We start from the raw sequence: 26398 nt of genomic DNA on the forward strand, positions 1-26398 counted from the left end.
AGAGCTGGAAGGGGGCTCAGAGGGGTTCTGGCTCAACCCGCTTCATTTTACAGATGAGGATAAAGAGTTCAAATGACTTGTACACAGTAGAGCTGCGACTGGAACTTCAGGCCTCTGACTCCACAACCAGAACTCTGTCCACTTTAACTTTCAATTAAAATCCTTTCCAGGTCAAGCATTTTGTGCTAATTAATGACCTTCCCGAAGTACTCTTCTATGTTCTAAGGTTCTATGTTTAAAGGTGAATGTTTTAACTCTTGGAATAAGGGACCCTTATTCTCTCCCACCTCTCTTCCGCCCTCTAACTAACCAAGTCTTGATGAAAGATGCAGGTCTTGCCAATATTTTACTAGGGAAGTGAGGGGAGGGTTGTCCCCCAGGAGAGGTTATATGCCAGGACTAGAACTCAGGGGAAAGTAGGGAGGGTTGGGGCAGGGGTGAACCCTGGGTCCCTAATGCTCCTCCCTCATAGAGGCCACAGACTTCCCTTAACAAGACAACTTGTGGACTACCTCTCCGAGGAAAGGAGCCATTTCAAGGATAGGATGGGGTGAAAGGAGGGATGACACCCAAGATCCCAGTCTCAGACTCTCATCTGGGTCCCTCAACCTCACTCGGCCTGAGAGCCTCTTGATGGGAGTCCCTTGGAGAAAGGAGGCAACTTCTGGAGCAGAAGCTCCCCAGATGTGCTGAATGGGGGAGGGGAGAGAATGGCCCAGGGGCGGGGCAGTGCAAGGGTTAATGGGACTGTGGGGGAGGGGGGCCAACTAGGGGACCCCCAAGGGAGCAGGGGCCAGGGCCGAGAGGGATCTGGAATGTGTATGGGAGTGGGGGGCAGGAGTGGGAGGGAGGATTACTCGGGGAATGCGGCGACCGGGCGGGGATGGGGGTAAGCAGCGGAGGGGGGAGGGGCGGGGGCGTGGCCCAACCTCCCCGCGGCCGCAGGTAGCCAATGGAGCGGCGGGTCCGGCGGCGGCGGCGGCGCCCCGCCCCCTGGGGCAGCGCGGACGGAGGGAGTAAGTAGTGCAGGAGCGGTGCGTGGGGTACTGGGCTCGGTGCTCTGGGCGCGGGAGCCGGAGCCTGAGCCGCGCTTGCCCGGGGGGCCGCCGGCACGATGCCGCTCGCCCAGCTCGGGGAGCCCTGGCCGCTCACCGAGCTGCTTCCACTGGATCCCGAGGTGAGCGGGGCTGGGTGTCCGGGACTCTCGGGTCCTGGGGCTGTGGCGGGCGGGACCTCCCGGGATCCGGCCTGGGCTGGGCCCCGTACAATGGGAGCCCCCAGCCCGGGGGAGACAAAGAGGGCGCTGAAGCTGGCGGCAGGGGGAGAAACAGCTGGATCTCCCCCCGACCCCCACCCTCCAGTCCAGCAGCATCGCTCCTCCTTCCCCACCTTACCCGCCACCCTGGGCTGCCCTCGCCCGGGAGAAACCCAGGGCTAGAGGGGGAAATCTGCCCTGAAGACACGCCCCTCCATCCCGTGTGGCTCACCAGGACCGGCTCGGTCCAGGGGAGAGTCCATCCGGGCGGCTCCCTGGGGCCAGGTGAGGGAGGAGGAGAAGGGGGAGCCCAGAGCTGGAGTTTTGTTTCCAGATGAGCCCTCTGTGTGCGTTGGGATGGGGAGGGCTGTGAGAGAGCTGATCCCCCTCCCTATACACACACGTCCCGGGAGACCAGCTGCCCCACCCCTCGTACTCACACACCTGGGGCGGGGGGGGGGGGTGCGTCGCTCAGGCAGCAGCTCTCCTGAACTCCCCTAGTACCACCAGGTAGGAGTAGGAATGCCCGGATGCCAGAGTGCTGGCATGAGCTATGGAACCGCCTATCCAGTAGTTTTTCCCTTCTGGCTTTAGCCTGTTCCCAAACAGGTCTCTGTCCCCGCCGTCCCCAGCTGCCGCTGGCGGCCCGAGGGCTTGTTCTCTCCCCATCCTGGGGAGGTGGCTGATCTCTGCCGTATCAGGCTACTCTGCTTGACAAGGCTGGGCCAACTAAGTCCCCCCTGAACCAGGGGGTGACCTTATGGGTTCCAGGAACGTTGCCAGTGCCTCTTTCCGGCCAGTGGCTCCTATGATCCTCCTTGCCAGGGCTGAATTCAAAGACCTATCGCCCCAGGGAGAAGGACACCTTGTTTCTAAGTTTTACCTCCAACTTACTGTATCTTCCAAAGTAGGGGAGACGAGGTCCCTGGGCCCCTTTAGGGTGATTTTTGAGAGTTCAGTTTGGACAGGATCTGTGCTTCTCGAGGGCTGGGGGGAAGTGAGGGATGAGGAGAATGCCCAGAGCTAGTAAAACATAAGATCATAGATCTAGAACTGGGAGTATAGCCTTTCTACCACCACCACCCCTACCTGAGGGCACAGTATTGGCTTCTACCCCTCCCTCCTGTTTCTGGAAAAAAAAGGCAGTCTCTCCTGGGGTATCTGGTCTTCCCCCCTTCCCAACTTAAGAGGCAGCTTCTGTCCCAATCCTTTTGCTAGATGTTGAGCCCAACTTGGAGAGGGCTTGGGCACCAAAGCCTTAGTTCCCAGGTGCTGTTGCCTAGCTGGGCTCAGGCTAAGAACTGGATCACCACCAAGCTTGATGCTCTGGGGAAGCTGGGTGAGCCAGGCCCTGGGCCCTAATTCCCATCAGAGCCGAGCAGGAGGAGATATCCTCCTGGCTGCTGCCCTGGCATGCAGGGCCCCAGGGCCCAGATCACCTGCCCATCCCTGCATGTGCTTCAGTGGGCACCTTAGCAGAATGATCCCTAGTTCTTTGAGTTCAGATCTAGGCCTGAAGGAAGTGCTGAGGGGGACCTCTGCTCCTTGGGTCATCCATCCAGAAGGTCTCCTTGGCCCCCAGTGTGGCTGGCTGCTGCTGGGCCTTTAAAGGGGGTGGCAGGAGATTTGGGGGTGGGTATTAGGTAACAGCCCTGAAGGAGCAATTTGAAGTAAATTGTCCTGGGATTCTTGCCATGAAGTTTTACAGGCCCAGTATCACCGTCCCGCTGACTCACCGGCTCTCTCACCGGCTCCCTAGCTCACTCACTTGACTGAGGAGAGGTGAGGAGCTGAGGCTGGCCTTGTTTCTGCTCCTTTTCCCTCACCATGCTGGGGGTAGGGAGGGAGGGGAACAGGTCTCAAGGAGCAGAGGTGCCAGGGTGGGGGCAGGCCAGGCCAAGGAAGATAGATGAGGCTCCTGCCTCTGATTGATCTTTGTCCTTCTCCTAAGGGACCCAGGAGTCCTGGTGCCCTGGCTATAGGGAAGCCCTTTACATTCACTTTCAGGGAAAGGGGAAGAAAAGATGGGGAAATGGCAGAGTGTCTAGCCCTGAGGTCATGCTGGCAGGAAAGGTCTCAGCTCCAGCACCGGCTCAAGCTTTCCATCCCCATCCCCCACCCTGACTCCTTTAAGGACTCTTGTTCAGAGATCAGGCTCTTGGCAGAGGCTCCAGTTTAGGGTCCCAGCTTGGCAATGACTTAGTCTGCAAGGGGAGGCAAATGGACAAAATGATAGCAGAGTTAGCCTCCCTTTGGGTGTAGAGATCCCCTCCCTGCATCCCTATGCATTGAGTGGGGGGAGGGAAAAAGCAGAGTAGAGAGTTCATGTGGGATTGGCGGGGAAGAGCTAGGAAATAACCCTGTTTAGGAGGTTAGGAGACCCAGGTTCTAATGCCATCTCTGCTAATAGTTAGATACCTTGCCATTGAGAGGCAATAGACATTACACAGGACCTTGGTTCAAATCCTGCTTCCTGATCTATAAAATGAGGGCATTGGACTAGGTAACCTCCAGGGCTCGTTGCAGGTCTCAGTCTATGATCCCACGACCAAGTCGTTTTTCTGGGCCTTGGCTTCCCCTTGTGTAGAATCAAGGGGTTGGATCTTGTTACAGCAGTTTTATTGGGTTCTGTTTCTCACTGTCTCTTAAATGCTTGAGGTAATCTCAGACCAGTCACTCTGCTTCTGTTTCTGTTTCTATTGAGAGGATTGGGGTCTTATTGCCCAAGGCCCGGACCCCCCTTCTCACCTCCTCTCAGGAGCTATAGGGACGGACATCCTAGTCAGATATGGGGCTGGCTTTGGGGCAAAGGCACCCATCCTGGCCTTCCTTTCCCTAGCGAGGGGAGCCCCAGCCCACTGACTCCATAGAAGGTGCCAGACGACTGAGTGCATGTTATTGTTTGGGTAACAGGAGCTGTGGGGCCGGGCGGGTGACTGAAGCCGGCCCCTGAGGGTTGGGCTGTTCTCAGGAGAGAACAGGGGCCCCCCTGTTCTCCCCGGAACACCGTGTCTGCTTTCAGCCCCGGTGACATGTAACCGATAGTCAGCCTGACCTCCAGGTATAGGTGCTACCTACCGCCACCAAGGCTCCTGGGCTGAATCAGCCTGGGTAGCATGGGGGAGGGGTGCAGTCCCCCTCCCTTGGGGCTACAGGGAGTCCAGCAGAACTGCCCCCCCACCCCACCCCTTCCTCCCTAAGATGGGCATAGCCACAGCTCTTAGAGGGGACGTTCCTAGCAGGAGGCTTGGGCTGGTCCCAGCTGTGCTGCTGACTTCCTCTGGATCTTAGGCCAGTCACGGCTTTCTCGCCTCAGTTCCCTCTGTAAAATGGGGCTGATTATTTTCGTAGGACTGTTGTGAAGAAAGTGCTCAAGGTTTCTGAGAAACGTGCATTGTTGTTGTGTCTTCATAGCACTGGGCCAAGCCATAATCGGGCTGAGCCCTATAGACCTTGGGATCATAGGGCAGGGAATTAAGGGAGAGGCTGGAGGCTTGGCCGGAGCCAGCTCTGACACCTACTAGCTGAGGGACCTCAATCAACTTACTCCCCCCCCCCTCGCCCCCTATCCGCCCCCCTCTCCAGCCTGTTTTCTCAGCTGTAAAATAAAGTTAGACCAGATGATCTCTAAGGTCCCCAAAGCTGCAATTCTCAGTGCTTCCTATATGCCAGGGATACAAAGAAACAGTCCCTGTCTTCACAGAACTTATATTCTATTGGGGGTGGGGGTGGGAACCACATGTATACAAATAAATGACATAAATACAAAGTACTTTCTGAGAGGGTGGGCACTCTCAACAAGGGGATCCAGTAAGCCTTGTTTAGGAAATGGCACTTGAGCCAGTTGAGGATAAAGCATTCCAGGCTTGTGGAACTACCTGTACAAATGCATGGAGGTGGGAGATGGAAACAGTTGGACCATAAGGCAAAGAGCAAGTGGGCCAGTTTGGCCAGACTGCAGCCCCCATGAGGAAGAGTAATGTGCTTTAAACCTGGAAAGGTAGGCGGGAGGCACAGTGTGGAGGACTTTAACTGCCAAACAGAGGAGTCCCCAAGAAGGGGATGATCTGAATCATGCAGTAGTCCCTGTCTACACACCTTCTTCCCTGCTTCCTGTGCCTAGGCCTCAGGCAAGGGGTGGGCATAGTGATCACCCTGGCACGCAGCCCCAGGATGACCAGCAGAGAGCAGGGCTGCTGGATGCCAAGGCTGGCATCTGAACCTGGTGCCTGAGGCTGGCCGCTTCCTGTCTCTGTGGTGACCAGTGTTTTCTTCCTCCATCTGCTCCTTAGTTTCACGGGAAGTCAACCTCTTGCCCCTCCCCCCTCCCCCAAAACAGTTCTTGTGCTTTGGTGGGGGAAGGAAGGGGTGGGACTGAGACACCCATCAGAAACCGCAATCAAGTCCACCAAGGAGACTGGGGCTCACTCTGCCTACTCTGGGGGGCTACAGGACTCCACCCCTCAGTCTGTCCATCTTCACCAGACCCCTTTCCCTGTCATTTTGTTCTGGGGGCTCCCTTTGGGCCAAGCCTGCTTCTGGGAGGAAAATGAGAGGGTCACCAGTCCAGAATTCCGGGGGACCTCAGTCCAACCCCCTCATGTTACAGATGAGGGAGCTGAGACCTGAGGAGTTTCAGTGACTTCTCCCCAAGTCACACGGGTAATAAACATTGAAGGCAGCACTGGGACACCAATCTCCTTAAGTCAGAGGGGACCTGATTCACTTTGCTAGAGAAAGCTCCGGCTCAGGCGTAGACCGAGGGTCTCTGCCCCAGAAAGCATGAGTGCCAGCAGGCGGGGATGCTGCCTGAGACGTAACGAATCTGAGTTGGTAAGGGGGGCATCCTGGGCACTTATTCAGGGAAGTGAGGCAGGCGGAGTTGGACCCTGCCCTAATTGAATTGGACCCAGGTGGAGGAAGGAGGTTAGTTAAAAGTTTTGTCAGTTTCAATTCAGCCAGTTTATTTCAGGGGAATGGTTTTTGGATTATCCGGGTGGGCATCTTTCTTGTGCCCCTCCTATCCCTTCCCTGCATCCCTGGGTGAGCAAGTCACCTTAACTTCTGTCTCTTTTAAAATGCGGGCAATAACAGCACCTACCTCACCAGGTTGTTGTGAGAATCAGATGAGGTCATCCTTGTTAACAGTTTGCAAACCTTAAAGCGCTATTATTATCATGTTATTATCATGAGCATGTCAGCCTGTCCTTCTTGCTTTTGTGGTGTTCCAGAAGGAGGATCCAGGCCTGGGGAGGGGATATGGACTGTGGCATGCTGGGTTCCAGCCTGGACAAGCTCTCTACTGGGCCTCGGTGTAGAGTGTGAGGACTTGGACCAAGCCAGGGATTCAGAACGGGAGGGGAATAGACAGTTGAACCCTGTTCTGGGGAGGATTAGGGGGAATTAAAAGGCTTGGAAGGAGGGATATCTCAGGAGAGAAGAGGGAGGGAGGGGTTATGTAATAGGGCATGGCTCTTCGGGCTGCTGCCTGGGACTGGGGAGAAGGGTGGGCGGAGAAAGATACAGGCAAGGCCACTTAAGTGCCATGAGCCCTAGTCTCTGCCTCAAAGACTTACCCAGCTTCCTAAGGCAGGGAACTTGGTCCCAAAGTTGGGGCGATCGGCTGTTCCAAGTCACATAGTGAGTAGGTGAGATTGAGTTTGTTGTTCAGCTGTGTCCAGCTCTCTGTGACCCCATTTGGGGTTTTCCTGGCAGAGATACTGGAGTGGTTTGCCATTTACTTCTCTAGTTCATTGGACAGATGGGGAAACTGAGACAAACAGGGTGAAGTGACTTGCCCAGGGTCCCACAGTTAGGAAGTATGTGAGGCTGGATTTGAACTCATGAAAGGAGTCTTCCTGATTCCAGGTGCAGTACCTGTCTGCGCCTGAGACTAAATTTGGGGACTGTTCTTTGAATCTGGTTCTCCCTGGCTGTTCCTCCTGAGAATGGCCCAGATCCCCTGGGTCTGAAAACAAAAGAGAGATGGATGAATCGTTCCCCTTGGCTCAAACTGGGCTGGACGCTTTCCCTAGGACTAATCTTTGGCTCAGTGTCAGTGATAGCCTGAGGTCTTCTGGAAGATGCCAGAATCCTAGGGCCAAAGGGACTAAAGCTACTGAGTCACATTTCCCTCATGACCCAGAATTGGGAGTGACCTTAGAACAGAGGATATCAGAGCTAGGAAAGGCCTTAGAACATGAAATGCTAGAGCTAGAAGGGCCCTTAGAACACAAAGTATTGAAATTGGAAGGAGATTTAAGGGCACAGAATGTTGGTATTGGAAGGGCCCATAGAATATGGAGTGTTGGGACTTGGAGGGGCCTCAGGACAGAGGTGTCAGAGCTGGGAGACCCTTAGAAACCTCCTAGGTCCAACCTCCCACCCCCAACCTACACCACCACCAGGAAACAGAGAAGGCTATGGAAAGGCCCTGGCTCTGGGGCCACTGATCACCAAATCCTGTGTTTGTGGTCATAGATAAGTCACTTCACAGGTTGAACTGAATGGCCTCTGAGGTCCTTCCAGCTATAATTCTGTGACCCTGAGGAAGTAAAGTGATTTGCCCAGGACCTCATAGCTACTCCAAGGCACAGAACGCACATATGTGGCTTCCCAGGAAGGGTTCTTAAGAAAGATAACAGCTCTCCTAATTAGGGAAAGTCCCTTTGTTCCTGACCACAATCATAGGAAGTAGGCAGCATAAGCACCATTCCCATTATATAGACAAGGAGACTGAGTCTCAGGGATGGACACTTGCCCATGGTCACTAGGACTTGTTGGTGCTGGTATCTGACCCAGGGTTTCCTGACTCTCAGACTAATCTTCTGCTTACCGAATCACGCAGCAGTATCTCGGTGGATCCGAGCTAGACGAGGACACCAGAGGCCCCTGCTCCCAGAACTCTCCCTCTTCTCCTGGGCAGGCATGGCCTCTGCCACTCGCTGACAGTAACTTTGGGGAAAGCCCCATCCCTTCAAGGTGCCTCCATTTCCATGTTTGTAAAATGAAGGCATCTGGTTAGATAAAAAAACCGGGATTCCCTCCCCCGCTCCATGGTGCCTATTCTCATCCTCAGTGCTCAGGGTCCCAGGGGGCCACTTTGCCATTTCAGAAGAGACAGATTAACTCCCAAGGTTCCTCCTGTTCCGTATTGGCATGCCTCTGTCGTTAAGCTGCACATCCCAGCCAGATCTGACAGGTCCTCCTCCATGTCTTTTCTAGAACGGGCAGATTCCCGGAGAAGACGCTGGAAGACGTTCCGGCAAGGTGAGAATAAGGGGACTGGTTTTGGAGTGGGGGAGTGTGGGGGAGGAAGACTTTAGGCTCGAGTGAGGAGGGGGAGGGACTCAAGCTGTGCTCACACCTCTGTTCCCCCCTGAAAGTAGAATCTCCCCTAGAAAAGGAAGGATGGAAGGAAGGAAGGGTTTATTCAGCACCAGGCACTAAGTGTTTTACAAGTATTATCTCATTTGACCACAACTCTGGGAGTTAGGTGCTGTCAGTATTCCCGTTTTACAGTATGAGGGAAACTGAGGCAAACATTAAGTGACCTGGTGAGGGTCACACAGCTAGTGAGTGTCTAGAGGCCAAATTTGAACTCGGGTCTTCCTGAGTCCTGGTCCAGCACGGTATCCGCTGTGCCACATAGCTGCTTAGATATTTGAGATGAGTGGGGCATTTGAACACACAGCGTCAGAGCTGGAAGGTATGTTAGGATGTAGAATGTCGGTGCTGGCAAAGACCTTAGAACAGAGTGTGAGGTTTGGGAAGCTCACACTCGCTGGCCTAGGGGCCAGCCCTTCATTTTGCAGATCCAGCAGTAGGGAGAAGGTGACCTATTTAAAGTCCTGTGTCTCATCAGTCAGGGTCCAGCTGCTGTTAGGAACCAGGCCCCTGGCAGCTCCGCTCCTGCCCCCAGCCCCACCAGTCCAAGGTTCTCGTTCTTCCGTGCTCCTCAGAGGGTTTGAATCGCCAGCTTTCCAGTCTGGATAGGGCGCCTGTCATCCTTCTCCATGAGGGCATATCCCAGGAGACTGTCCGCATTAGACAGATGGGGAAACTGAGGCCCAGAGGGGTGAGAGATGGGCTTCCACTCAGTCACTGAAGCTGGTCTGAGGGAAGAGGATCAGGGCCTCTTCTGTGGTTTGCTGAGCTCACTGTGGTCTATGTTGTGGGCTCAAGGAGACAGAATCCTTGCTGCAGGCTTGGACGCTGCCTCACCAGATTTTAGAGCTTATTGTTCACTCCTTTTATTCCCCTCGGAAAAACCGAGGCCCATAGGAAGCGAAATGATTTGACCAAGGTCACGCAACTAGGAGGAATCATAGTCAGAACTTGAACCCAGGTGTTGTGCCTTTGAATCAATCATTCCACTGAGTCTGTCTGTCCTCTCCTCCGAGTCTCCAGAGTCCCACCTTCACGCCTCACCCTTCCCTCCCCTCTGGTATCTGGTGGCCTGAGGAAACCTCTCTGTTTCCGCTACCCCTCCTCCTTCTGTCCCCACAGGAAGGATCATAAAGGAGACCTTTGGGACCCAGGGCCTGGCCCCAGTTACCCTGCTGTGATAATGGGGGCGGGGTGATAGGGAGAGTTCCCTGGGAAATGGGAAAGGCTCATTAGTGATAACCATTGTGTGAGATGTGATGCTGCCCTGAAATGGGAATGGAGACCCCTCAGGTCAGCAGCAGGCCCAGCTCTCTCCAGAAGGGCTGGTGGCTGCTGGGCTAACTTCATGGTAGTTACTGAGGCCTGGAATGGGAGTAGGGGGCAGCTGGGGAAGGCCAGACCAGAACAGGAAATGGGAGAGGGAGGGGGCAAAAGAAATGCTGCCTCTGCCCCCATGGGGCATCCATGTCTCCTACTGGGCTCCAGCCTTGGATGGGGGCGGGGTGACCCCGGTAGCCAGTGAACTGCCCCCCACCGTCTGGCTGTGCCAGGGTGAGGGAGATGGGGTCTGGGCCCTAGGGGAGGTGGGGGACATAGCCTAGCACTGAATGCTTCACCATCCTAGCAAGGTGCCCTGAGCAGAGCTTGCCTCATCCTGGAGGATGAGGGTCCCAGAGGGATGAAGCAGCTGAGGTTCACAGTGTGTCATCTATGAGGCCTGATGCCTCTTAGCCCCGGCCCTCCACTCCTGATAGAGCGCTACTCCTAGTCTGGCTGTGTATTCAGCACTCTGTCCAAGCAGTCCCCTACCTCCCTGCTATGGAGGACGGGAAAGGGGAGGGAGAGACACATCCTGATCTGGTCTCTGGTACCCACACAGCTTATTTGCTCACTCAGGATTTGGCTCTTTTTTAGGGATCCTTTTGCTTCCATGGCTGTCATCACTGTGGATAGAGATCTTCCTGTGTTTCCTAGAATTCCTCATATTTATCTGTTTTTAACAGCACATTCATACCTCACCATGCACACAGCCCACTGCCGCCATTTGTCCCGTCATCGCTCCCATCCAGGGGCCCCCACTTTGATTCCAGTTCTTGACTGTCACAGAGGGAGGTGTCGGATCTTTGTTAGTACTTCCCACATTTTACAGATGGGGAAACTGCCCCTGGGACAATGGAAAGAGCCCTGGCTCTGGAGGCAGCAGCCCTGGGTTCAGATCCCACTTACGTTTATTACCCATGGGATTCTGGGCAAAGCACTTACTCTCCTGTGCTTCAGTTCCCTCATCTCTAAAATGAGGGGGTTTGGACCGGATGGCTTCCCTTTTTTCAGTTTTGATTTTTTTTAAGAGATAGCACCTGACCTCAGTAAGCTTATATTCTAATCGGGGAAGAGAACACTTCCAGGGGAATAGAGACTAGGGAAAGGCTTTTCGGCCTGGGAAGTTGCAGGGATGGTGAATGAAACAATTTTTGTTGTTGAGTTGTTTCAATTGTGCCCAACTCTCCGTGACCCCGTGTGGAGTTTTCTTGGCACACACCGGAGTAATTTGCCACCTCCTTCCCCAGCTCATTTTACAGATGAGGAAACTGAGGCTAAAGTGACTTGCCTAGATTTCTAGATTTAACATATTGTGGTGCTCACAATGGTTGAATCAATTCAGAGTCAGACTTTCTTTTTCTTTTCTTTTCTTTTTTTGGAGGGGGGAAGGCAGGGCAGTTGGGGTTAAGTGACTTGCCCAAGGTCACCCACTAGCAAGTGTGTCAGGTGTTTGAGGTCACATTTGGACTCAGGTCCTCCTGACTCTAGGGCCAGTTCTCTACTCACTGGGCCGCCTAGCTACCTGTAGACTTTCTTTTTCTTAGAACTGGGGAGAACAGGCCCTCTTCTACGGGGAGGAAAGACTGGGACTGAAGACAACAAGTATTCTTCTCTCCCTATGCCTGCACCTTCAGGAGCAGGTTGGCCTCATCACCCCTCAGGAGTAGTATATTCAGACTTCTAGAGGGAAGAGGAGGAATGAGTAGGGGCCACACCTGGGAGAAGCCTAAGTGTCCCTGGGGGAAGGAGACATCTCCTAGATGTGGTGGTGAGAGTTGAGAGCACATAGTCTGGGAGCAGATCAGTGAGCCTGCCCCGAGTCAGAAACAGGGTGATCCTCTGGGTTTTGAGTCAGAAGAAAGATCTGGGTATAAGTCTCTGCCGCTTAACTAAGGAGAAAACTAGCTGAGTCACTTCCTTGATTCTGAGCCTCTGTTTTTCTGGCTGTACAGTGGGAATAAAGATCCTCCCAGGGATGTGGAGAGGGAGGTGCTTTCTGAGTGGGGCAGTACTATGAAAGTGTCACCTTCCCTTTGGGTGGAGCCGTACCCTTCTATCAGGAAGTCCAAGATGTCGGTTATCACCTATCCATGACCTCCTCCCAGTCCCTTTGCCCAAAGGTCTGCTCCTGCCCAGTTTTCACCCCAGTCCCAAGCCACCCAGCTGTATGTGAACAGTCTCAGATGGACTTTGCTTCTCCGTTACCCAGATGGGAGGTGGGGCCTGGGTGTGGCAGGAGGGCCCACAGAACTATGTGTTAGCAAGTTTCTCCTACCCAAGGTGTTTGGAGAGGGTGGGGCCCTCCAGTCTAGTCCAGCGAGCATTTATTAAGCACCTATGTGCAAGGCACCAGGGTACAACGCTGACATTGCTCTCGAGGTGTCCCCAGTGTCTTGGGGGGTTATGACAAGCAGCTGATACCCGATTATTTGAGTAGGGAGAGAAAGTACTAGCAGCCACTTCCCACCCAGAGCAGAGAGGCTCGAAAGTCCTGAGTTCAGTTTCTGATTGATGTTGCCTAATTGGGCCTTCTGTCCACGTCCCTTTCTCCTGGACTGCTAAAGACAAGACCATAACTGCCTGCTAAGAGCAGAATTTGCATATTCTCCTTTCCCTTGCAAATATGTAAATGTCCACTTGATCTGTGATTTCACAGGATTTGGTGCTTAGAGCTGGAAGGGACCTCAGAGACATCCAGGCCTAGCCACCTCATTTTCCTCCAGGTGAAGAGACTGAGGCCCAAAAAACGAAACCATTTGTCCAAGGTGGCAGTTGAACCCAGGTCCTCTGACATCAGATCCCAAACTCTTTCCACTGTCCTGTGCAGACACTTTTTAACATGGGCATTCTGTTGCTGAGGGGGCCAGCTCGGTGGATAGAGTATTGGGCCTGGAATCAGGAAGACCTGAGTTCAGCCATGTGACCCTGGGCAAGGGTCTTTGCCTCAGTTTCCTCATCCGTAAAATGGGCGTCATAATAGCCCAGGGTCATCGTGAGGCTCAAATGAGATAATAATTGTTAATGCCTGGCACACAGTAGGGGCCCGTCCTATGTGATACAAAAGGCAACGATAACACAAACAACCAACCAAATATACTCCATGGGAGGAAAGTATAAATAAAACCACCCCCTGCCAGCTAGTCTTTGTAGCTCTTTCCAGGCCTGATTTGGTCCATAATCCTCTCTGGGCTAGCTTACAGAGCTGCAGGTGGAAAATCTGAGTCTGAATCTTGCCGTAAACACTGAGAAGCTGTGTGTCCCTGGGCAAGTCACTTAACCTCTGTGGGCCTCAGTTTTCTCATCTGTAAAAAGGGACCTCCCTGCCATGGTGGTTGTAAGGATCAAATGAAATAATGTTTGTAAAGCTCTGAGCACAATGCTTGGCACATAGTAAGCACTGAATAAATGTCAGCCCTGATTATTACTGTTGTTTGTAAAGATCCTCGTAAGTCCTAAAGTGCCGTATAAATGCTATCTTGCTGTTATTGCCGTTTCTATTATTCTTTTATTGCCCTCTCATATCAGGGTGGCATCTTTGTCCTCCAATACACCTGTCCTACCCTCTCCCACCCAGCTCCAGTCTGCCCCTCTTGACGTTTCTGCCTGAGTTCATGGGTATACTCTATAATCCTCGACTTCGTTAGGAAGCTTCCCCATTGCAGGGTGGGATCGAGGGCCTTCTGCCCATCCCCAAGTGGATCGGCCACCTCCTGGATGCAGGAACTCCATGCAGAGGGGGCCTGCAGGTCCCAGCCAGGCTCGGCCTTCGCTGCTCTTGTCTCTCACCTTCCCTCGGGATTAGACTAGGGACCACACGCCGTAACGTCCAGACTGTTGGACTTGGAAGCTGTGATACCTGGGGCTTCCAGTCCCCACTCTCATGTTTACCAACTGTGTGACCTTAGGCCGGCCGGCCTCTTGGAACCTTCAAGTTTCCTCGTCTCTGGACTAGCAGTACTGTACCCGCCTCCTAGGACTGTTGTGAGATCAGATGAGAAAATGTTTGGAACACTTTGGAAACTTTGGTTGCTTAGTCATTTTTCAGTTGGGTGCAACTCTTCGTGACCCCACTTGGGGCTTTCTTTTTTTTAAATTTCAATAAGCTTTATCATACCTCCTCCCCCAACCCCCCAAGAATTACATTGTTTGGCATTCACAATAGCTATCACCTCTTTGAACGTTGCTATTCTCTTACTTTCTTATTCTTCACGTATGTCTTTCTCTTTATTCTGAGATTTCTCTTGAATTACTATTCAATGGCCATTTACACTCCGAGCAGAAGAGAAGGATTTACAAATAAAATGATTATTGGACTTTCCCAAGATAGAAATTACATAGGTGGCTCTTTTGAAGTTAGCAGCATTTTAAATTTTATTCATTTGTGGTTGTTCTGTGCTCTAGTTGGAAAACCAGTTTACAATGGATTTCCATTTGGGGGTTTTCTTGGCAGAGATAATGGAGTAGTCTGCCATTTCCTTCTCCAGCTCATTTTACAGATGAGGAAACTGAGGCAAGCAGGATGAAGCGACTTGCCCAGGGTCACACAGCTAGTAAGTGTCCGAAGCTAGATTTGAACTCAAGAATTTGGGTCTTCGTGACTCAGGTCCAGCGCTCTGTCCACTGTACCAACCCTATATTAGGGGTCCTTGACTTGGGGTCCATCAATCCCCAAGGCATCCTTGGATGGATTTCCTAGGGCTCTATGAATCTGTTTTTGTTTTTAATATTTTGATGACTGTACTTCAACATAATTGATTTCCTTTATAATCCTATATACAGGGTGCCCCAAATGTCCTCCCAGTGTAGTTTTAAGTTAGCTCAAAACTGACTTAAGACTTTTGGAATTCTCTTTGTTTTCTTTTTTTTAAAAAAGCATTATTCTGAGAAGAGATCCATAGGCTTCACCAGACTGCCCAAGGGGTTCATGAAACAAGAAAAGTTCAGAACTCCTGATCTGTATGAATGTCCATTGTTATCCTCATATGGAGGCCTATCCAGTGTGTTGGAGGCCTTCCTTTGGCAAATATATACATCCTTGGTTTATGCTTCCTTTATTTTATGCCACCCTCCTTCCTTTGGCAAATATATACATCCTTGGTTTATGCTTCCTTTATTTTATGCCACCCTCGCTAGGGCACAGTGATAGGGCACTGGGTCTGGCTTCAGGAGGCCTGAGTTCAAATCCAGCCTCAGTTACCTCCTAGCTGTGTGACCTTGGGCAAGTCACTTAACCTCTGGCTGCCCCAGTTTTCTCAATAGTAAAATGGGGGTTATAATAGCACCCACCTCCCAAGATCGTTGTAAGGATCAAATGAGGTAATATTTGTAAAGCGCTTAGCACAGTGCCTAGCACACAGTAATAAATGTTTTAATGAATGTTTTTCTTTTCCTTCCTTATCATCCAATCGTATGGTACCGTGGCACTTGGGCTGTCCATGGCTTGTCCTTTCCTTGCGAATCTTGCCTAGCCTGCCACCTCTTCCGATGCTGTATCTCCTAGAGTATGTTATTTATTTCGTTTCTCATAAACAAGTCATTGCTCTCGTCCACTCACGGGCACCGTTTTTTTCCCTTGGTGTGTTACAGTTTTGATTCTTCAGAAATGATGGCGTTCTATGATTTGTAGCATCACCAGCAGAATACTGAGATTGCAAATATCAGATTTTTTGTTTTTGTTTTCAGGGAGCAGCTGGAGCTCACTGGAAGTGCTGGGCATTTCCCCAAATTGTATTTAGCCCCCTCTCTTCCTCCTATTCATTTCTGTCTAAGAGGTGCCCCCGGTTGAAGCAGCCCAGTGAGCTGTCCATCATCTGAACAGCAGACATTCTTCATGCTTGGTCGTTCCACGGGTGGAATGTTGGGCCGTCCTCTTGTCAGAGTGAGTGGTCATAGATCTCGCTTCAAGCCTTCTGTAGAAATGTCCCCCACAGATAGGAACACCCAGACGAGACCTCCCCATCCCTAGAGAATCCCTCTTTCGTTCCCATTGCATGCCAAACATTTTCCACAACAGTGGCAAGTGTCTTTGGCAAACGTACACCTCCTTGTTTCACGCTTCACTTGAAGTTATCAATCATTGAACAGAGTTATTTCTTCGGTGCCATTTCTCTAAGAGAATCTCACCCTCTTGGCAGAGAGCCTTTACAGCTGAATTTGCAATATCGGGTCAAATGTCTTTCATAACAAACAAACAGAAGGCAAAGTGGATCTAATATTCTCTGCCCCCTTCAGTCAGTTGTGACCATGAAGATGTGGCCTACCACAGAGTAGCATTTGTGAAGACCTGCTTGTGCCCATCTTCTGTTTTCACCACAGACAGCTTTGCTCGATGGGGTGGTCTTTCTCATGAAGATTGCTTTGTGATAAGACAGTGGTTCTGTGAGTTAGTAGTTCCCAATGTCTTTTTCAAAAATTTGATTTTTTTTCAACGAACCAAAGGCAGTTTTCTTTTCCTCACACCTAAACTTTCCTCATCTCTAAATTGGGAATGATGGTAGCACCTCCATCCAGGGGCTATAAGAAGGCTTCAATGAGATGATGTATATCTGAATATTTTGTAGACTTTAAAGCTCTGTATTGGGGATCCTTAAGAGGCTATTTTCAATGCCTGGAATTCTCTCCCTCCCCTCTTGGCTTCGTTCAAATCCCAGCTAAAATCTCTCTTTCTGCCAGATCCCCCTTAATCCTTCCCTCTGAGATTATCCTCAGTCTTTCCGGCATTTATCTTGTTTGTACACAGTTGTTTGCATGTTATCTCACTCATTAGGTTGTGAGCTCCTTAAGGGAAGGGACTATTTTTTGCTTGGCACATAGTAGGTACTTAATAAATGCTCACCGACTTGTTGATATAATATAGGGTTCTTGGACCCCCCAGGGGTGTGGCAGATAGATCTAAGGGGGTCCCCTGCCCGTGAAGAGAGAAATCCTTGTAAGATATGTGTTTTACCTAACAAATCAAATTCTTGCATTGGCCAGGTCTGAAAAATGTCTCATTCTGCACCTTAAGCCCTCTGTCAGGAGGTGGGCAGTGTGCTTCTTCGTCGGTCATTGCATTGGTCAGAGAACTTGCATCTTCCAAAGTTGTTTCTCTATTCTCTTGTTATTGTAGAAATTGTTCTCCTGGTGCTGCTCCCACATCTCTCTGCAGTTATGGGCGTCTTCCTGAGCACCTTTTTGGGTAGTAATGACCATCTTTGATTCTCCACCCCCTCCTCGCCCCCATCATTTCAGATATCTTGAGCCAGATGCTTCGATACCCTCAAATCTGTTGTTTCCAGCACAGATATTTGTCCTATCTCAACTTGGTCTTGTCTTCTGGTCTCCCTCTTCCTTGGTGCCATTTTTCTTAAATGTGTTTTCTCTCTCTCTGGGGACTCATCGCATAAGGGTATGTGCCTGGTACTGTGCTAGGCACAGGAGATACGAAGACAGGACCACACCAGTCCCTGACTTTGCCGAGCTTACCTTCTGGACGTACGTGCATAAATGCAGAGAATACAGATACAAGGAAATCCGGGAAGGAATATGGGGGAGGTGGGGGTGGGTCAGTCAGAAAAGACCTCATGCAATAGGTGTTTGAGCTAAACCTTCGAGGAAGCTAGGGATTCTGTAAGGCAGAGGTGAGGACGGAGGGCTTTCCAGGTGCAGGGAACAGCCAGTGCAAAGACATGGAGGTGGGAGACAGAGTGGTATCTGTAAGAACCGTTTGGCTCTAGTGTGGTGTGTATGAAGGGGAGTAGCAGCAGTAGGAGTAATTATTATAATGGTAATAGCTAACATTTATACCACATGCCGGGCACCCAGTGGTTCAGTCAGGAAGACCTGAGTTCAAATGCAGCCTCAGACGCTCACTGTGTGACCCTGGGCTTAGCTTCTGTTTGCCTTAATGCACCGGAGAAGGAAACGGCAAACCAGTCTAGTACCTCTGCCGAGAGAACCCCACTCAGGGTCACGGAGCGTCGGACAAGACCGAATGCCTGAACGACAACGTGTGAGACGCTGTGCTAAACGCTTTACAGTTATCGTCTCATTTGGTCTTCACGACGACCCTGCTAAGCAGTAAGAGTAAGTAACTTATTATCCCCGGTTTACAGATGAGGAAACTGAGGCAAATAGGGTGAAGTGACTTGCCCAAGGTCACACAGCTAGTACGTGTCTGAGGCCAGATTTGAACTCGGGTCTTCCTGACTCCAGGCCTGTCTCTCAATCCACTGGGCCACCTATATATCAGGCTTTGACATACAGCAAGCGCTTAATAAGTGCTTGTCTGTCGTCGAGAAAACTGAAGCCTAGAATGTCGAAGTAACTCGTCCAAGGAGGGGATTTTTGATTGACCGGCAGAAACAGGCTTTTCACAGATGAAAGGGCTGGAGCGGATGTTCTCTGAGAGCCCTGGGACCTCAGGCGCTCTGGGTTCTAAGGCCCTCTCCGGCTCAGACCCTGACCGCCTGTGTTCTGGGGTGACAGTGAGCCAGGCCTGGAGGCCGAGTGAGCCTAGCTCGAAGCGGGTGGGGGTGGGGAGGGCAGGGAAGCGAGCATTCTGGTTAGAGCCCATTATTCCTCCTGGGGGAATGACGGCAAATGAGGTGGGGAGGCTTGAATGCCAGCCTTAAGTATGCTATAGTGAGAAGCATGGTCTCCCTGGGGATTTATTATTTTGAGAATGTTCTCAGCTTATTTCCTATGTCATTTTCCTCAGCTCAACAAGGGGTTTCTGAATGTGGGGGTATATCTCCTCCAAGAGGCTGGGAAGGTAGCATAATACAGCGGAAAGGGCCCAGCTCTGGGTTCAAATCCTGCTGAATAGCTGGGTGACCTCAAGCAACTTTACTCCAAAGCCTCAGTTTCCTCATCTGTCAAATCGGGGAATTGGTTTATTGGACCTTCCTTGTGGAAAGGAAGCCCGTGATGAGGAACTCTCCCCACCCAGGCAGATTCAAACCTCCCCTGGGGCTATGTGGGCTTAGAGAATTGCCTGGGATGAGAAACGGGAAGTGATGACCCAGGATCACCCATGGCCAGTTAGCGTCCAAAGCAGGATTTGAACTTGGATCTTCCCAAGTCTGAGGTCAGCTCTCTATCTACTACATCACAGCATCCTGCATTCTTTTCTACCACTGACATTTTGTTCTCATCGCTTCCCTTTCGGCATCAATGTTCTGTGTTCTAAGGGCCCTCCCAGCTCTGACATCCTGGGTTCTAAGGTCCTCCCAGCTCTGACATCCTGGGTTCTAAGGTCCTCCCAGCCCTGACATCCTGTGTTCTAAGGTTTCTCCCAGCCCTGACATCCTGGGTTCTAAGGGCCCTCCCAGCTCTGATATCCTGTGTTCTAAGGACCCTCCCAGCTCTGACATCCTGGGTTCTAAGGTCCTCCCAGCCCTGACATCCTGTGTTCTAAGGTCCCTCCCAGCTCTGATATCCTGTGTTCTAAGGACCCTCCCAGCTCTGACATCCTGGGTTCTAAGGTCCTCCCAGCCCTGACATCCTGTGTTCTAAGGTCCCTCCCAGCTCTGATATCCTGTGTTCTAAGGACCCTCCCAGCTCTGACATCCTGGGTTCTAGGGCCCTCCCAGCTTTGACATCCTGTGTTCTGAGGGCCCTCTCAGCTCTGACATCCTGGGTTCTAAGGGTCCTCCCAGTTCTGGCATTCAGTGTTCTAAGGGCCCTCCCAGCTCTGGCATTCCTTTTTCTAATGCTATAGAAAATGACTGGTACAGTGGAAAGAGCCCTGGCTCTAGAGCCCTGGAATCACGAATCTAGAACTGAAGGCAGAGGGGTCAAATTCATGGCCTGCAGAACTCTTGAGTGAGGCCAGAACCAGCTTAAATGTAACTGGGAGATAGTTAACAAAAGACATAGAGATCCGGACAGAGATAATGCTAACATGTGGTTCTCTAAGCTGCTACATGATGGGCGGGGGTCTTTCCGTACGGTTTAGACTCCGTTTCTATTTGAGTTTGGCACAACTGTTCCAACAGGCATCAGAGGTAAGAGTGCAGTCGCAGGACCCGAGTTCAAATTCCTCCTTGCTCCCTCAACGGGCGAGACTTTGAGAAACTCCCTTCACCCACTCTGCCCTCAGTTTCTAACTCTGTGAAATTCCCGGGGGTGAAGGAAGCGGGACCGGAGCCAGCGGCACCTCCCAGATCCCTTTGGCCCTTCTTCCCCATTGCCTAGTTCTGTGCCCGCTAGGGAGCGCTGTTCTCACCTCTGGGAGCTCCCTACCTGTCTGCTGGAGAAGGTGGATGGGCTGGGATGGGGGAGGGGCGGCCCATGGGGGAGGGTCAGGAAGCCACAGTCTAGGTGGCCCTTGGGTGGGAGCACCGGATGCGGGAGTCCCCTGCCCTTCCCCTCCCCCACCCCACCTCCTTCCTGCAGGGGTCTTCCCCAGTCCCAGAGCCCCCATATTTCGCCGTCATGTGGTTTCTTCTCTGCCCGGTTTTTCTTCCTCTTCTTTCCAGGGGGTGGGGTGAGATCTGAAACGCACCAAGTTCATTCAGGCTACGGTCAGTTCTGGAGTGCCCGCTCTCCAGTGCCACTCGAGACACACAAGACCAGCCTGCCCCTGCCCTGCTAGGCTTAGAGGCTCCTGGGGGAGGGAGTAGGTGAGTAAAGAAGAGAGGACCTGAGTGCAAATCACTCCCCAGGTAAAGCAGGATCAGACAAGGCCCCTTCGAGGGGGAGAAGAAAAGAGTGAAGGCAGTATCCCTTTGTGCCCGTTTCACAGATAAGGAAACTGAGGCTTTAAGAAGAAAATTGCCATGTGGTATCATACCCAACTGCCCCCTCCCCTCCCCCTCCCCCATATCTCCTCCCCATTTCTTCCTGTCTCCTTCCTTCCCTTTTCCACTCTCTCCCCTCCCTTCCTCCTCTTAACCCCTCTGGGAACACTGTGGCCCAGCCCAGCTAACCCATGGCTCCTCATACCCAGCCCTTCATTCTCCCACTGACCGTCCTCCCTGCCTAGAAGAGACTCCCTCTTTAACTCTTAGAATCCCTATCTCCCCTCGAAGGTCAACCCAGATCCCACCTTCTCCAAGGCCTTTCCTCCTCACACCCCTCCCCCGCCCACCCCAGCTGACCTTGTAGATCTGTAGGCACAGCCTCTGTCCATCACAGGATGCGGTATCTCCCTGGTTAGTTAGAGTGTCAGCTCCCTGAGGGCAGACATCTGTGCTCCGGTGCCTGGCACATAGCAAATGTTTTTTGTTAAATACTGATTGATTCACTCATTCAGTGCCCACGGTCACACAACTAGTAAGGATCTGAGCTGGGGTTGGCTAAGCTGTTTGGGATCCAAGTTAGAGTGCTGGAAGGGGCCTCGGAGACCCTCTAGTCCGACCCCACTCATTTTACAGAAGAGAACACTGAGTCGTCTACCATCACATGGGTGTGACAGAGATGGGATTTGAACCTGGGTCTCGTGACTCCAAATGCAGCCCTCTTTTCAACTGGAGTTCAGAGGAAGTTGTTCTTCAGTCATTTTTCAGTCATATCCAACTCTCGGCGACCCCATTTGGGGTTTTCTTGGCAAAGCTACTGGAGGTGTTTGCCATTTCCTTCTCCAGCTCATTTGACAGATGAGGAAACTGAGGCAAACAGGGTGAAGTGACTTGCCCAGGGTCACCCAGCTAATAAGTGTATTAACATCAAATTTGAACTCAGGTCTTGACTCCAGGCCCAGTGGCTCTGTGCACAGTGGTGCCACCTAGTTGCCCTCAGAGGAAGTAGAGATCCTTATTTTTGCCCAAGGTTCAGCTCAGGGGCCATTGCAATGAAGCCTTCTTACATTTTCATCCTCAGTGACTCAAAGTAGTTAGTGGTCTGTCCTTCTGCACATTGTCTTATATTTGCACACGTGTTCTCCCCCCAAGCCTGACCATAGAATGTAGTCTCCTCGAGGGCAGGAGCTGTTGTTTTTGTCTTTGTATCTTTACCACCTAAGACAGTGCCTGGCACCCAGGCCCTTGACCAATGTCTCGGCAGTTGAATTGGTTGGGGGCGGGGGGCGGTATTACTGAGAAGGTGGCATTGGAGCTGCATCTGGAAGGGTGGATAGGATTTTGATTGGCAGAGACGGGGACAGGACCTTCCAGGCAGAAAAAAGGTGATCAGAAACTATGACTTTCTTGGGTAGCATTGACCCCAGGAATTGGGGCAGGGGCTTTCTTGGCCAGCCCTGGTCCTCCCTTAAGGAGAGACTGCCTTGGATGCAGCTGCATGTGAGCAGGAGGTATGAGGCCTCTTGGGTCAGGGGCCTGGAATGCCGCAGTCTCCTCCGGGATATAGACATCTCACCCCAGGCAGGGGCCAACACGTGGTTCCCTCCATCCCCTGGCCTGATCCCTCTTTGAAGCCAGCTACAGCTGTCTATTTTCAGAATCATTCTCTTCCCCCAACCCCCCACTCTTTCTCTTCCTGTTTATGAAACCCTGATCCCTCCTATTCCCACTCTCAGCAGAATGTGACAGCAGGCGTCTCCTCTCAGGTGCTGGAAGGGCCCAGAGAGCTGGCCTGGTTGGCCCCATCCCCCCGGGTCGGATCCTGGCAGAGTATCTGGGGTCTGCTGCTGCAGCTGTTCCCTCCCCCCCTCTGCCCTCCTCCCCTTTCTAGGGAAGGGCCAATAGGACTGGCTCCCCCCAGGCACGCATCCAGTCTCGGTGCCCTTGAGGAAGCCCTTCCTGCTGGCTGGGCATCTCCAAGCCTCCTTCTGGCCTTGACATTGTAGGGGGAAGGAGAGCAGAGCTAGGAGACTCCTGCATCCCACTGCTGGCTGGTGACATTCAACATAAAGTGCAGGAGAGGGTACTGAGGAGGGGGCTGAGCCAATGTCCTGTGGCAAGAGGGCAAAAAATTCAGCACCACTAAACTGAGATCTCCTTTCCTCCAAACTTGATGAAGTCAGGGGACCCATGTTCTCATCTGGACTCTGCAACTAATTTACTACGAATGGTGTAGTGAATAAATCTCTGGACTTGGAGATGGGAAGACCTAGGTTCAGATCCTGCCTTGTGCTTTTACAAGCTGGCCCTTACCATTGGATCTCTCTGAACCTAAGTTTTCTCATCTGTAAAACGGCCATAATAAAGCCACCTCTCATACTGAGTGGTCGTGAGGCCCAAACAAGAGAACTTGTAAAGCATTTTACAAACCGTATATAGGAACTGCGTAGACTCTGAGCCTGTGATTTCATCGGTATAGGGAACATCGGTGGAAGGAAATCCCCCTCTCCCAATGAAGGCCAGCTCCTGAGAGTCTGAGAACACTGAGAGGTCAGGAGTCTTGTCCAAGACCATGTTGCCTCAGAAGTGGGATCAAACCCAGGGATTTGTAGCTTTGAGGCCTCTCACTTTCCTCCATGAGCCTCAGAGTCTCATAGAGATTTCGGCTGTATTGTCCCCAGTCCATGGAGTCAGTCACTTCATCTCTCTAGGCCTCAGTTTCCATATTTGTAAAATGAGAACATTGGACCAAGTAGTCCCCTAGGGCCCCTTCCAACTCTTGACATTCTGTAGCTCTGTGAGAGCCCAGAGCTTGGGACAAGGGTGGGGTACATCTGCCTTACCCACTTACAATTCAATGTAATTCAGTCCAACCGGCATTTTTTTATGCATCTATTGTGTGTGAGCCAGGCACTGTGTTAGGCACTAGAGATACAGAGACCTGCTCTCCAAGAGATTACATTTTATGGAAGTTGGGGGAGGTGGGAAACAGCCTAGAAATTAAGAGAGAGAGAGAGAGAGAGAATGCACTCCAGGCATGGGGAACAGCCTGTGCAAAGACTTGGAGATGGGAGTTGAGAGATGACATACTGTGTGTGGGTGGGTTTGGCTGTAGCATAGAGGGGGATTAAATGGGTCTGAGCTTGGAAAAAGAAGCTGGAGCCAGACTGGGAAGGGCCTTCGGAGCTGAACAAAGGAGTTCGTATTTTACCCCCAGGGTAAGAGGGCAGCCCTGGACTTTCTGGAGCTGGGGAGTGACATGGCTGCACAGGAATCCTTCAGGGACAAGAAAGAGTCCTTGAACTGATCTGTCCCACCCTCAGCTGTGGGTCCTGTGAAGCCCCCAAGGGTTCATCCTCTGGGCAGTGTAATAAAGGAAGAGCTCGGAGCCAGGAGAAGCAGAGTATGGGTCCTGCCTCAGACATTTACTGGCTGGGTGACCCCCGGCAAGTCACTTCAGCTGTCTGGGCCTCAGTGTCTTCATCTGTTAGACTTAGTGGTTAGATTCAGTGACCTCTAAAATCCTTTCGAAGTCTCTGTCTGTGATTCTGTGGTCCTTGCAGAAGACGGCGCCAGATAATATGGCTCTTCTAGCTACATGGCTATTTGGTGGGATTGGGGAAGATCCAGAGATAATCTCTCCTACAGGGAGATTACCTCCCCCAGGCTTGGGGTGGGGGTCTGCGGACAGCTGATTAAAGTGGTTGGCACTTCTCCCAGGGTCCTACCTTCCTCCCTCTGGTCAGTAGTTTAATCGAGGAATCTGTGGGCATCCTTCTGTCTGGCCTCAGCTCCTGCCGAAGCCCATTAGAGTTTTGGGGGACAGGGGAGGAATTAGGGTGTGGATATATTTCCATTCTTCAGAATTCCTTAGGCCTGGACTTGTTGATCAGCAGAGATCTCTCTCTCTGTCTCCCTCTCTCTTTTCTCTGTCTTCCCTTCTCTTTCTCTCTCTCTTTCTCTCTCTCTCTCTCTCTCTCTCTCTCTCTCGCTCTCGCTCTCGCTCTCTTGCTCCCTCTCTCCCTCTCTCTCTCTCTCTCTCTTTCTCTCGTTCACTCTCGCTCTTGCTCTCTCGCTCTCACTCTCTTGCTCTCTCACTCTCAGAGGGAAGGCTATCGAGGCATATGGCACGTGGTCTCTTTGTGAAGATTCAGCCCCAAAGCCAGTGATTGCTGACTTAGACACGAACATACAGCCAGGTCCTTTCCACCCCAAACCTTAAACAGGTCCCTTCTGGCTCAGTGCTTTGATTGTAATAACGCCTCACCTTACATCGAGCTTCCAGGCTTGCCAAGTCCCCTCTGAACCTCCCCTCCTGCCCTAGCAGCCAGTCTCCCCAGCCCCACAATTATCTTGTATTTCCTTTGCCTATATTTCGGTATACTTAATGGTGTAGATGTTGTTTCTCTTGATGGAACATAAGCTCTTTGAGGGCAGGAGACTGTTTTCCCTTTCTCTTTGTATCCCCCAGCCCAGTGCTTGACACACAATAGGAGCCTAGCAAATGTTCATTGGCTTGATGATACGCAGTATTTCCCTCATGGTAACCCTGAGAGGTAGTGCACTGCCATGTTATCCCCATTTTACAGAAGATAAAACTGAGGTTTAAAGTGACTTCATCACCAACAAGCCTTTGAGTGCCTACTGTGTGCTAAGCACTGGAGATATGAGGAAAAGCAGAAACACAGTAACTGTCCTCACGGAGCTTCTAATACAGTGGGAGAGACAACACCTAGAGGACCTTGTAGAGAGATTCAGTGTAGTTTCAGAGGGAAGGCATTCGTGGCGTTTGGGGGGAACTGGGAAGATTTGCTCAGGATCAGAAGCTGGACTGATTGTATTTTTTACTGTCACCTGTGGGTGTTTCTGGGGCTCTGCAGGGGCTGAAGCTAGGTGGGAGTGAGGGGATGGGGAAGCTCATCCTTCCCCTTCAGAATCCCTTAGGCCTAGACAAGCAGAGGGTTTTCTCTGAAGGCCCAGAGCTCTTCCAAGCTCCCCCTTCCCTCTTCCCTAGCTTCTTCCTTAGTGAGTAAAGATTGTTTCAATTTTGTCGTTGTATCCTCAACACCCAGTACAGTGCCTGGTGCATTGTAGGTGCTTAATTAATGCTTGTTGATTGACCCTTGCCAAAAATCCCACTCGGGCCTGCAGCCACTGCACCACATCTTGGGCCCCAGAGTTATTCTTTTCATGCATTTGGGAGGGTTTTATAAAGGAGTCTTACCAGCCAGGTGAGTTTAGATCCAGAGCTGCCTCCTTCCCCAGGTTACCCTTCTGTGCAGGAAAGAGCAGCTGTGGCCTAAACCCCCAGGCCTAGTCCTGTGTCCCAGGCCACCCTCACCTGATGTTTGGCTAGGTCATCCTCTTGAGAAGGCAGTAGAGTGCGGTGGATGGAGGGTTGGATTTAGAGACACCTGGGTTCAAATCCCACTTCCGAAACCTAGTAGTTGTGGAACCTGGGACAACATACTTAACTTGCCAACTGTCTCATCTGTAAAATGAGGTAATTAGCCTAGATAGGCAGCCTCCCAAGGCCTCTCCAGCTCCAGATGAGCTATCCCTGCCCAGCTCCTTCCCCCTCCCCCCATATGATGGGGAGGGTATCATAGGGATCTGTGTCTCTATTGCTTCCAGAGCTGGGGGGTTGCTAGCCTCTACTGGGACTGCTTTCCTAGTACATGACCAGAGTACTCTAGGCTTTGGGGAAGCAGTA

At 51.7% G+C, this 26398-nt stretch overlaps 1 protein-coding gene across 1 annotated transcript in view; it reads left to right on the forward strand.

Annotated features, from left to right (window-relative positions):
* The first annotated feature begins 1099 nt into the window (after positions 1–1099).
* Positions 1100–26398, forward strand: part of RPS6KA1 (ribosomal protein S6 kinase A1) — a 71021-nt gene continuing 45722 nt past the window's right edge. Inside the window, 2 exon segments of the mRNA XM_036746533.1 lie at positions 1100–1177; positions 8480–8524. Coding sequence (XP_036602428.1) covers positions 1115–1177; positions 8480–8524 — 108 coding nt within the window. The 5' untranslated portion in view covers positions 1100–1114.

Source organism: Trichosurus vulpecula, chromosome 2 (genome assembly GCF_011100635.1).
Source record: "Trichosurus vulpecula isolate mTriVul1 chromosome 2, mTriVul1.pri, whole genome shotgun sequence".
In the NCBI taxonomy this organism is placed as follows: Eukaryota; Metazoa; Chordata; class Mammalia; order Diprotodontia; family Phalangeridae; genus Trichosurus; species Trichosurus vulpecula.